The 12,180-nt window shown below is 44.3% G+C and overlaps 1 protein-coding gene across 9 annotated transcripts in view; it reads left to right on the top strand.

Moving 5' to 3' along the window:
- The window catches only part of nid2a (nidogen 2a (osteonidogen)), a 120,962-nt gene that overhangs the window by 65,173 nt on the left and 43,609 nt on the right, over positions 1-12,180 (top strand). For 7 of the 9 annotated variants that reach the window (XM_055640405.1, XM_055640403.1, XM_055640406.1 and 4 more), the window contains 4 exons: positions 2,229-2,468; positions 5,986-6,231; positions 8,092-8,337; positions 11,525-11,764. In XM_055640405.1, the coding sequence (XP_055496380.1) occupies positions 2,229-2,468; positions 5,986-6,231; positions 8,092-8,337; positions 11,525-11,764 (972 nt within the window). The remainder of the gene's footprint in view (positions 1-2,228; positions 2,469-5,985; positions 6,232-8,091; positions 8,338-11,524; positions 11,765-12,180) is intronic. The other 2 variants (XM_055640404.1, XM_055640409.1) reach the window with 2 other exon arrangements.

Below are 12,180 nucleotides of genomic sequence, written 5' to 3'. Positions count from 1 at the left end.
TTGATTATCTTTCATTCCTTACACAGTTCAATGAGTAGGTTAGTTCCTTTATGACTGTAGACCCATTTTCTGTTTGCTCCTTTCCTAAACTCCCTGATCTTAACTAATTCATCAAATGTTTGGTCACATTCCACTTCAAGCAAATGGATTATCTGCCTTCATAGCAACATTTTGCCATTTAAAAGACACGTGGACAAATGGGAAAGGTTACAGCACAGAAAAGGGCCCTTACAGCCCATCTAGTCCATGCCGACCATGGTGCCCAAAGACATCAAAGGCTAATCCCATTTGCCTGCATTGGTACCATATCACTACTTTCCTATCCAAGTACCTGGTCAGAAACCATTTGAATGTTAAAATTGTAACTGTCTCCACTATTTTCTTAGGCAGCTTGTTACAAATATTTAGCCCCCGCTGTGTGGAAATACTAACCCCTCTCATCGGTGTGCTTTAGTTCTTAATTTCCCTTTCCAGGGAAAAAGGTTTTGGCTTTGCTCTGTGGCTTCTGCTGTGGTGTTCCTTTGAATGAAAGAAGCCTCCGCTCTTACTTTACACTTACCGCTATCACTGCCCAGTCAGTCAGGGTTACAATGAAGCAAAATAATCACCTGCAGCAAACATGAGGAATGGGGTTTCTAATGAAGTCACTATTTTCTGGAATTTGCAGAAACATCTTTATGTCTTTCATAGCATTTGACGGTATCTGAGGGACAAATTATTTGGGCATCTCTTATCTGCTGTAACTATGAAGTGTTATACAGGAATTATACTGCAAAGTAACATTTGATCAGGTTTATGTATGTTAGCTTCATAGCCTTCTGGGACGTGCTGGTTTGTAGTCATAGTACTGTTCAGCATGGACACAAAAAAAATTACTCCACCCATCTCCTTTAAACTCCCTCTCACCTTAAAGCTATGGCCTCTAGTATTTGATTTTTTCCATCCTGGGAAAAGGATTCCAACATTCTGCCCTATCTATGCCTCTCATAATCTTGCATAATTCCATCAGGTCTACCTGCAACCTCTGGCATTTCAGAGAAAACAATCCATGCCTGTCCAACTCATCTCCGTAGCTAATGCCTCCTAAACCGCCTCCAAAGCTTCCACACCCTTCATGTAATGGGGTGACCAGAACTACACACAATACTCCAAATGCAGCCTAACCAATGTTCTATAAAGCTGCTTCATAACATCTTGACTCTTATACTCAATGCCCCAACCTATGAAAGTAAGCATACCATATATATGCCTTTCCTCTCTCTACTTGTGTTACCACTTTTGGGGAGCTATGGACTTGGACCCCAAGATTCCTCAGTACATCAATGCTGTTAAGGATCATGCCATTAATTGTATATTTTCCCTCATACACTTGACTTCCCAAAGAGCAAAACATCACACTGGCTCAAACTAAACTCCATCCGTCATTTCTCCGCCCATTTCTGTGATGGTTCGGCTGCCCTGACCGCGGGAGAATAACGAGGGAAAAAGATTAGACTTTATTGCCTTCCATCACAGTGAGGAACCTGGAGAATTTGATGTGCTGGATGTTTATGGTAACTTTTATGTAGTTGTGTGTCTTGTTGCTTTAGTATGGCTGTATGGTAATTCGAATTTCACTGTATCTTAATTGGTACGTGACAATAAACTGACCTTGAAAGCTTGTGGCCAGCGGCTTGAGTAATGCAAATATGTTGTGACAGCTCCCACAACCTCCTCGTTTGCCTCTCTATAATCTGGAATCAATCTCAGTAGGTGCTGGGGATTTATCCACCTTAATATTCTTCATAAGCCCCAACATGAACTTGTCCTTCATCCCAAACCACCTTTGTATCTTAGTTTTCTTCACACTGATCTCACCATCCTCCATGTCCTTGGTGAAAACTGATGTGAAGTACCTGTTTAGTACCTTGCCTATATACCCACACTCCAAGCATAAATTCCCTCCTTTATCCTAGAGAAGTCCTACCTTCCTGGTTATCCTGATTTTGATATAGATATAAAATGTTTTGGGATTTTCTTTCATCCATCTTGCCAAGCCATTTTGAGGACCCTTTGGGCCTTGTAATGACTTGGCTTTGTCCTGCCCCTCTTCTTCTCCAGCAAGCTTTCCACCACCCTATGTCAATCCATGTTTTCCACAGATACTGCCTGACCTGCTGGTACTGTGTATTATTTTGTAAACTAGTATCTGCAGTTCCTTGTCTCTACTTCTTTCTTTACTTGATTAGCAGCGATTGATCGTCCAAAGTCAGCCTGTGAGCAGCACAGGGAGCGGATGGAAGCAGAGGTGAGCCTGCGTGGGCCGCTTGTTGGATTCCACATCCCTCAGTGTGATGAAGAAGGGAACTTCAGGCCGATGCAATGCCAGAGCAGCACAGGCCACTGCTGGTGTGTGTATGAAAACGGGCAGGAAGTCCTAGGGACCAGGACACCACCTGGAACCACTCAACCGCGTTGCGGGACGACAGGTCAGTCAGGGTTACAATGAAGCAAAATGACCAACTTTGTGGGAAACCTGAGAGAACCTGTAAGGTTTTAATTTGTTTATGGGAACCTGGAGCATGTGCAGGTTGTTCCCCAGGGAAATGGGCAACATAATGGTCTGCAGTGATCTTCACCAGTAATGTTAATATACCCCTTGACTGCGCTGGGATGGAGTGTAGGACCCAATGCATTGGAAATGTAGAAACAAGGAACTGCTGATGCTGGTTTATCAAGGAAAACACAGAATGCTGGAGTAACAGAGCAGGTCTGGCAACATAACTGGAGAACAAGGATATGTGACATTTCAGTTTGGGACCCTTCTTCAGACTGAATGCAGGGTGAAATGTGAAGATGGAAGGAGGGATTGGGACATGTGGGATGGGGAGGAGAGGGATTAAAGGGAAAGAGGGAATGGTTTGGTGACGAGTGTACGATAGACAGGAAATGAGCAGGAAAGGGAGAAACAAGCTGTTTGGGTAGATGACAAGCCAACAGAATTAACATTAAATTCTCCAATCTCACCTAATATGTGCCACATCCCCTCTCTTTGCCCGGGTCCATCCTTACCCTTCCCCCACGCATCTCTTGCACACACAACTCTTCTTCTGCCTCCAACCCCCTCACCTTCTTCCCCCCTCCCCCTTACAAAGCCAGAGACCTAGGTTTGATCCCAACTATTAGCGTTGTCTGTACGGAGTTTGTACGTTTTCCCCGTGACTATGTGGGTTTTCCCTGGGTGCTTGGGCTTCATCCCACACTCCAAAGCCTTACAGCTTTGTAGGTTGATTGGCTTTGGTAAAGATTGCAGATTGTCTCTAGTGTGCAGGATCGGGGCAGTGTATGGGATGATCGCTGGTCGGCATGGCTCAGCCCGGGTCTCTGGCTCTGTAAGTGCTCTAAGGCAGCAACTCTACCGCTGCGCCGCCATGCCAATGTAAAACTGTTATACAGCAATGTTGTTAAGCTAGATGACGTGCGGTGACAATTTACAGGGATGTTGCCGAGATTTGAGGGCCTGAGCTCCAGGGAGAGGTTGGGCAGGCAAGGACTTTCTTCTGAGGAACATAGGAGGATGTGGTGATCTTATAGAAGTGTATAAGATGTAATGAGGAATAGATAGGGTGAATGAGTAGAGGAATCAAGAACAGATGATATAGGTTTAAGGTTAAATGGGAAAGGTTTAATTGGAACTTGAGGGGCAACTTTTCAGTCAGAAGGTATTGGGTATAGGGAATGAGCTGCCAGAAGAGATCGTTGGGGCAGGTACTATAACAAAATTTAAAAGACATTTGGACAGTTACATGGTTAGGAAAGATTTAGAGGGATACTAGACTAAGTAGGACCCGTTGGGTCCCATGTTCACATGGGAGGCCTGGTTCCCCAACGCAATATTCCATCTCTCCACCAATTCTAATATTGGTAGCCAGTGGGGTGGGGGGCTTTCTGGAGCGCGCGTATGGGTGTTGTAGGCTGAAAGGACTGGTTTCCAGAGGGCTAGTATGGACATTGTGGGCCGAAATGATTCTTGGGCTGGCAGCTTAGTCACAAGTCTGGTGTGCTGGCAGCTCACTCACTCATGACTGGTGGGCTGGCAGTTGACTCATGGCTATTCCTTGAAATTCCATTTCAAGGAGGGTGCAATTCAAGTGCAGTTTCATACCACTTCAAGCAGGGTGCAAGGCCACCAAACTCAAGTGCAGTTTCCTACCACTTCAAGCAGGATGCAAGGCCCTCAAACTCAAGTGCAGTTTACTACCGCTTCAAGCAGGGTGTAAGGCCATCAAACTCGTGCAGTTTCATACCATTTCAAGCAGGGTGCACAGCCACCCAATTCAAATGCAGTTTCATACCATTTCAAGCAGGGTGCAAGACCACCAAATTCCTTTTTTCTAAAATCAATATACAGCGCAAACAGGATGTGGTCAAGATTAGACTTTTAATTATATAGATTTTGAAACCACATTTTCATTTTCAAACCACATGTTCAAACCAACCACATTTTCAAGCCAACCACATTTTCAAGCCAACCATTTTCAAACCAACCACATTTTCATTTTCAAACTTCATTTTTAAACCACATTAAGGGCACTTACAAGTCAGTAAAACCACACTCACAGTTTAGTAGACATGTGTTCATTGTTATTCACAGCTCAGACTGAGAGTCGTGACCTCTAGCTCTCCCATCTTGCAGAGACTGAGGCACGTCCACAATTCCATGTTTTATAGTCCCTCCTCCCTCCCACTGGAAGGGGCGTGGCCTTCATGGCGTGATTGACAGGAGAGAGAATCTCAACATTTTTTAAACATTAATAAGTCTTTTAGTTTTCATCGATGGGAAAAATCCTCTGGCCCTGACAGCTGGAAGGGGACTCTGAGTAAGATTACCAAAAATCACAGACGTAAGTGGTAGCGTTTTTTCTAAAATCAATATGCAGTGCAAACAGGAAGTGGTGAAGTTTAGACTTTTAATTATATAGATAAACCAAACGTAGGCAGGTTGGAATAGTTTTGATGTGGCATCTTGGTCAAGGCAGCATCTTGGATCTTGGATGCTGCCTTATCAGCTGAGTTCCTTTGTTCTTTGCGCACCAGTTATGATCAATATATTCCACCTTATCTACCCATCCTTTACCTTTTATCTCCATTGCTATTTCACTGGTGTCCATATTTCCATCAAATTGTTTCATTAGCAACAAACGAAAGTCCAAAGACAATGTGTGAGCAGCACCGAGAACGGGCTGAAAGGGAATGAGTTTGGATCTCAGCCGCTGTTGGGACCAGACCCCTCAGTGTGATGAAGAAAGGAACTTCAGGCTGATGTAATGTCACAGCAGCACAGGCAACTGTGTGTTTCATGGAGTTTGATTATCAGAAGAACTGATGTTTTTGTGCCTCTTATCAGTTGTAACTATAATGTGCTTATTAGGGTTAAACAGTGCTGAAACAGGACCTTTGGCCCACCTTGTCCATCCCGCCCACACAAATCCCAATTGCGTATTAGGTCAGTAGCTTCTATGCCTTGATGTGTTAAGTACATCCCTAGATGCGGCTGAATTGTTGTAAAGTAGGTCCACCACCTCCAAAGGCAGCGTATTCCAATCTCCATCACCCTCTGTATGGAAAAAATGTCCCCTTGGATCCGCTACAAACCACCCTTAAACCTCAGGTTTTGACACCCTACCATGAAAGAGATTTTTTCTACCTTATCTCTGTATCCCCCTTCTAATATTATATACTTTTATAAGGTCATTCCTCAGTCCACTCTGCTCCAAGGGAAACACGTCCAGCTTATTCAGTCTCTCCTTAAGGCAGCACCTGTGGAACAAAACACAAACTGCTGGAGGAACTCAGTGGGTCAGACATTAACGTTAGAGGGAATGGATGTGACATTTCGGGTCAGAGTCCTTCTTCAGAGTCAAGATATTATACAGCTCGGTTTAAAATATTTGAACTTCTAATCAGTGATAGTTTCAAGAGCAGTGTCTTTCTTTCATTGATCAGAAGCCAGTGATCGACCAAAGTCTGCCTGTGAGCAGCAGAGGGATCGGTTAGAAGCAGAGGTGAGGCTGCGTGGGTCTCAGCCGCTGTTGGGACACCACATCCCTCAGTGTGACGAAGAAGGGAACTTCAGGCCAATGCAATGCCAGAGCAGCACAGGCCACTGCTGGTGTGTGCACGAAAACGGACAGGAAGTCTTGGGGAGCCGGACACCACCTGGAACAGCTCAACCACGCTGTGGGACGACAGGTCAGTCAGGGTTATAATTAAACTAAATGACCAAACCTGTGCAAATCAGGTGAAAGTTCTACTTCATCACAAAGAGTCATCTTCTAGAATTTTCAGTTGCACCTTTGTGTGTTTCATGTAGTTTTATTAACAGAAGAACAGATGTTTTTGTGTCTCTTACCTGTTGTAACTATAATGTGCTTATTAGGGTTAAATAGTCCAGAAAGAGGACCTTTGGCCCACCTTGTCCCAGCCAACCATTGTACCTAACCACACAAATCCCAATTGTGTATTAGTTCAGTAGCTACTATGCCTTGGTGTTTTTAGTACATACCTAGATGTGACTGTAATGTTGTACAGTACCTGCCTCCACCTCCGAAGACTGCATATTCTAAACTGTATGGAAAAACATCTCCTTGGATCCCCTACAAATCACCCTCCTCACCTTTAACCCCTGGTCTTTGACACCATACCAAGAGAAACAGACTATTTTACCTACCCTCTCTATCCCTCTTCTAATTTTATATACTCCACATCCCATTTTGCTCCAGGGGAAATTAGCCCAGCCTAGCCCAGCGCTGTTTTGGACTGGGGCCCTTCTTCAGGGAGCACCCTGATGCAAAACAGTGTCAGTTTATTCCTGCCGCAGATGCTGTCTGACTGGTTGAGAACCTCCAGCACTTTGTGTTATGCCCACGATTCCAGAATCTGCTGTTTCTTTTGTCATACTTCAATCCAGCCAACATCCTGGTGAATCTCTTCTGAACCACATCTGGATCCTTTGTACAGTGTGGCAACCAGGGCTACACATAAATGTGCCAGGGATGATCCAACCAATGTTTGTGAAAGCTATGACATCTCATAAGGTAATGAGGTCATGAGTGATAGGAGTAGAATTAGGCCATTTGGCCCATCAAGTCTACATCGCCATTCAATCGTGGCTGACCTATCTCCCTCCTAACCCCATATCCTGCTTTCTCCCCATAACCTCTGACACACGTACCAATCAAGAATCTATCTATCTCTGCCTTGAATATTTGACTTAACTTAAAGACTTGGCCTCCACAGCCTTCTGTGGTAAAGAATTCCACATATTCACAGCCCACTGACTAAAGAAAATCCTTCTTCTCGCTTTCCAAAAAGAACGTCCTTTAATTCTGAGGCTATGACTTCTAGTCCTAGACTCTCCCACTAGTGGAAACATCCTCTCCACATCCACTCTATCCAAGCCTTTCATTATTCTGTATGTTTCAATGAGGTCCCCATTCATTCTTCTAAACTCCAGCGAGTGCAGGCCCAGTGCCAACAAACGCTCATCATAGGTTAACCCACTAATTCCAGGGATCATTCTTATAGCTGTGGCCATCTCAGCTGTGCCATTGCCAATGAAGACAAACTTCCCACGAGCCTTCTCCAGCTGTGCTACTTCATCCAGCTGTGCTGTCATTTTCCGTGCTGCATGACTTGCCCTCTGACGGAAAACCTTGAATACCAATTTAAAATGTCTCTCCAATGATGTTCCCACATGCCCTGGCACTGCACAAAGGATTTGATCATTCTATTGATAGGGTGAATATCTAAGCCAACATTTTAAAGATTATGTAAAAAGTCTTTAAAACTTTGGCGTAGATATTTCTCTGCAGACTAACTGTAGCCACATACAGTGAACAAGATAAGATATCATGCAGGAGAAACAAGGAACTGCAGATGCTCAAATCTTGAGCAAATGCAAACTGCTGGAGGAACTGAGCGGGTCAGTCAGCGCCGTTTGAGGGAATGGATAAGTGACATAGAGCCTAAATATTACACAGCTCAGTTTAAAATATTTGAACTGCTAATGACTGATAGTTTCAAGAGCAGTGTCTTTCTTTCATTGATCAGAAGCTAGTGCTCGGCCAAAGTCTGCCTGTGAGCAGCAGAGGGATCGGTTAGAAGCAGAGGTGAGGCTGCGTGGGTCTCAGCCGCTTGTGGGACACCACATCCCCCAGTGTGATGAAGAAGGGAATTTCAGGCCGCTGCAATGCCACAGCAGCACAGGCCACTGCTGGTGTGTGTACGAAAATGGGCAGGAAGTCCCAGGGACCAGGGCGCCACCTGGAACCGCGCAACCACGCTGTGGGACGACAGGTCAGTTAAGATTATAATTAAATTAAATGACCACTGTTGTGGCAAATATGAGGAGTTCAAAGAGACTTTAATTATTGTTATTGTGAGTGATTGGTATTTATCAAAGCACCAGTGTGCTGCGTAGAAGTTGATTAGCATGATAATGAATGGTCCAGGCAACAGTTACGGTATCTCTTACGCATGTAGTATGCTTCTAACTACTGGTTAAGGTTGAACGACAGATACTGCTGGAAATGCCAGACCACAGACTACATTCAAAAGATCTGGATCTTCTGAGTGCTTCCCCTATCTCTCTATCAGTCTGATCTATTGTAAACACTTTTGGAATACCTCTTGCATTCTTTGCATCTATAGATTGCCCCCTTCCACCGCTGTTCCACTGACTTCTGCATTCTCATCAAAGTAATTCAACTCTTGCTCCAAGTTGCTAAATTTACACAACTTCGATATCTCAGAAGCCCATGATTTATCAAGTCATAAAGTTGTACAGCACGGAAACGGGGCCTTCAGTCCACCTTGTCCATGGTTTAGTTTATTATTGTCACATTGCTGGATAAAGATCACACTCGCACAAATTGATTAGAATCCATAGTCTTTTATTAGGACCTCTGCAGAGGTAACTCAAAGAGCTTTCATCTCAGCATGCATACTACTAGTCTAACAGAGAGAGAGAGAGAGAGAGAGCTCTCTAATAAGCCTGCGGGCAGAGCCACAGTATGAGTGATCTACACACATGTACTGAGGTACTGTGAAAAACTGTGTTTTGCATGTTATCCAAACAGATCAGACACTATGCTTAAATGCAATCACGTTAAGCTCAAATAAAATAGATAGAAAAAGAAGATGATGCAGAATGCAGAATACAGTTCTCAGCATTGTAACGCCCCACTTCCAAGAACGAATTCCAATGTCCACAACAGGGTAGAGGGGAATCGGTCAATACCCTAGTTTATGGAAGGACCATTCAGAAGTCTGAACAAGCCATTCATGAGTCTAGTGGTGCAAGCTTTCAAGCTTCTGTACCTACTACCCCACGGGTGCAGGGAGGATGAATGACCTGGGTGGGACGTCTTTGATTATGTTGGCTGCTTTTTCGAGGCAGCGTGAAGTGTCAATAGATTCAATGGTGGGAAGTAGAAAGAAGGAACTTCAAATGCTGGTTTACAAAAAAAGATTGGAGTGCTGAGAACTGTATTCTGCACTCTGCATCATCTTCTTTCTCTATCTATTTTATTTGAGCTTAACTTGATTGCATTTAAGCGTAGTATCTGATCTGTTTGGATAACATGCAAAACACAGCTTTTCACAGTACCTGTACATGTGCATGGACGAGTTGGGCCGAAGGGCCTGTTTCCATGGAGTATGACTCATTGATTATATTCCTGGGATAATTCCTGGTCCAAGTACTCCCAGTACTCTAGGGGAATTGGGTATGGAATGATTCTGTTAAGTCTGCCTTATTAGGGAAATCTCACTGGTGTACAAGGGTGACTCACACTAGGAAAGGACAAGTTCAATGCTTGGAGTGACATAAAATGAAACAAAATTGGCCCATAGTACCTTTACCCTGGAGAAACAATCACTTTCTACTAAATCTTAAAGCAACAGTGAAGGGAAATGTAATTTGTGGGCAACCCAGTTTACAGAAAAAGAACTACCCCGAGCCAATCAATTTTGGTTCCAACAAGTTTTGCGCAGTCTTTGTAATTCATCATCGCAGTTAGAACATAGAACAGTCCATCACACGAACAGGCTCTTTGGCCCACAATGTCCGTGCTGAACACGATGCCAAGATAAACTAGCCTCCCCAAAATTGCACATGATACATGTCCCACCACTCCCCGCATATCTAAAAGTCTCTTAAATGCCACCATTGTATCTGCCTCCACCACCATCTCTGGCAGCGTGTTCCAGGCACCCACCGCTCTGTGTAGAAAAAAAAACTTGCCCAACATGTCTCTGTTAAACGTTGCCCCTCTCGCCTTATGCAAGGGTTCCCAGGCTGGGGTAAATTTCGCCTACCCAGGGGGTACATTTGTTGATTCTGGATTTGTATATATTTTTTCTCATTGACTGACTGTGTTTGTTTCTGGTATATTGGTATCTGTTCATCATTAGTTGTTCATAAATAAGTGAAATAACATTGTTATGTGCTATTAAAGTTGCCAGGGGTAAATAAGACGAAAAAGGTTGGGGACTCCTGCCTTAAAGCTATGACCTCTCATACTTGACATTTCCACCTTGGGTAAAGATCCTGACCTAGGACTATCCTATTCATGCCTCTCATAATTTTATATAAAGTTAATCCATATTTCATTCCCATCTACTACATATCTATCCAACACAGGGACTCTTTCCAACCAGCGGTCTACGGCCTAAGGCTGATTACAGACATCACTGTCACCACTCCACTCTAGGTTTTAAACAGGTCTTCTCAGTACAATGTTTAAGAAGGAACTGCAGATGCTGGAAAATCAAAGGTAGACAAAAATGCTGGAGAAACTCAGCGGGTGAGGCAGCATCTATGGAGCGAAGGAAATAGGCAACGTTTCAGGCTGAAGAAGGGTTTCGACCCGAAGCGTTGCCTACTACCTTCGCTCCATAGATGCTGCCTCACCCGCTGAGTTTCTCCAGCATTTTTGTCTACCTTCTCAGTACAATGGTTTTTATTGAGAGTTTTTTGCGAAGGGCTAATTGCAGGGGGAATGTGCAGGATTTCCATTCTGGTCTGCAAGAAAAAAGATATTGTTCGGCAATGTGTGATTGCACACAAGATTTTATCTTGTGAGTGGGAAAACAATTTGAATGGAGAATCAACGATTTTAAGTCTCTCTCGTGCCCACTTCCAACAGTGTTGATCCTCCGCCCCCATTAGATAATGTCAATCATCAATAATATCCTCCTTCTCCCACCATCTTCTGACATAAAGAGCTTCATTGTCCCTCCCATACATACCCCTTTTAGCCACACCCCAGGTATGACAGGGATTGTATCAGCTGATGCCCCTGGCCCTGGTCTCCACAGCAGTACCTTGCAGAACACAAACCCATTGGTGCATTGTTTCTGTGTCTAATGTGCAATCGAATTTTCAGCCAACCTTGACCCCTCTGGGTGTGAAAGACGAGGCATTAACCTCGTAACTGCAAGTTTAATTGGTGATTGTTGTGGAACCATTTTGTATCATCAGCAGCCAATGTCCTGGTAAAGTCAGCCTGTGAGCAACACCAGGAGCGGATGGAAGCAGAGGTGAGCCTGCGTGGGCCACTTGTTGGACTCCACATCCCTCAGTGTGATGAGGAAGGGAACTTCAGGCCGATGCAATGCCAGAGCAGCACAGGCCACTGCTGGTGTGTGTACGAAAACGGGCAGGAAGTCCAAGGGACCCGGACAGAAGCAGGAACGGCACAACCACGCTGTGGGCTGACAGGTCAGTCAGGGGTATAATTGTTCAAAATCTCATTGAATCTTCAGCAAACTCGTGAATTGTAAAAGATTTCCATTTTTATTTTATAGTGAGTCTTGTTTGGACTTTGACCAATCAATCTCATGGTAGGTAACAGATGAAACATTAAAACATGTATTTCTCAAATTTAGGGTAGCACAGTGGAGCAGCAGCAGGGTTGCTGCCTGACAGCGCCAGAGATCAAATTTGATCCTGACTATGGGTGTTATCTGTGCGGAGTTTGCAAGTTCCCTGTGACTGCGTGGATTTTCTTCGGGTGCTCGGGTTTCCTCCCACATTTCAAAGACGTGCAGGTTTGTAGGTTGATTGGCTTTTGTAAATTGTCCCTAGTGTGTAGGGTAGAACTTTGTGTGCTGGTGATCATGGTCAGCATGGACTCA

The sequence above is a fragment of the Leucoraja erinacea genome, chromosome 9, assembly GCF_028641065.1.
Source record: "Leucoraja erinacea ecotype New England chromosome 9, Leri_hhj_1, whole genome shotgun sequence".
Taxonomy (NCBI): Eukaryota; Metazoa; Chordata; class Chondrichthyes; order Rajiformes; family Rajidae; genus Leucoraja; species Leucoraja erinaceus.
This window is presented reverse-complemented; position numbering and strand designations above follow the sequence as displayed.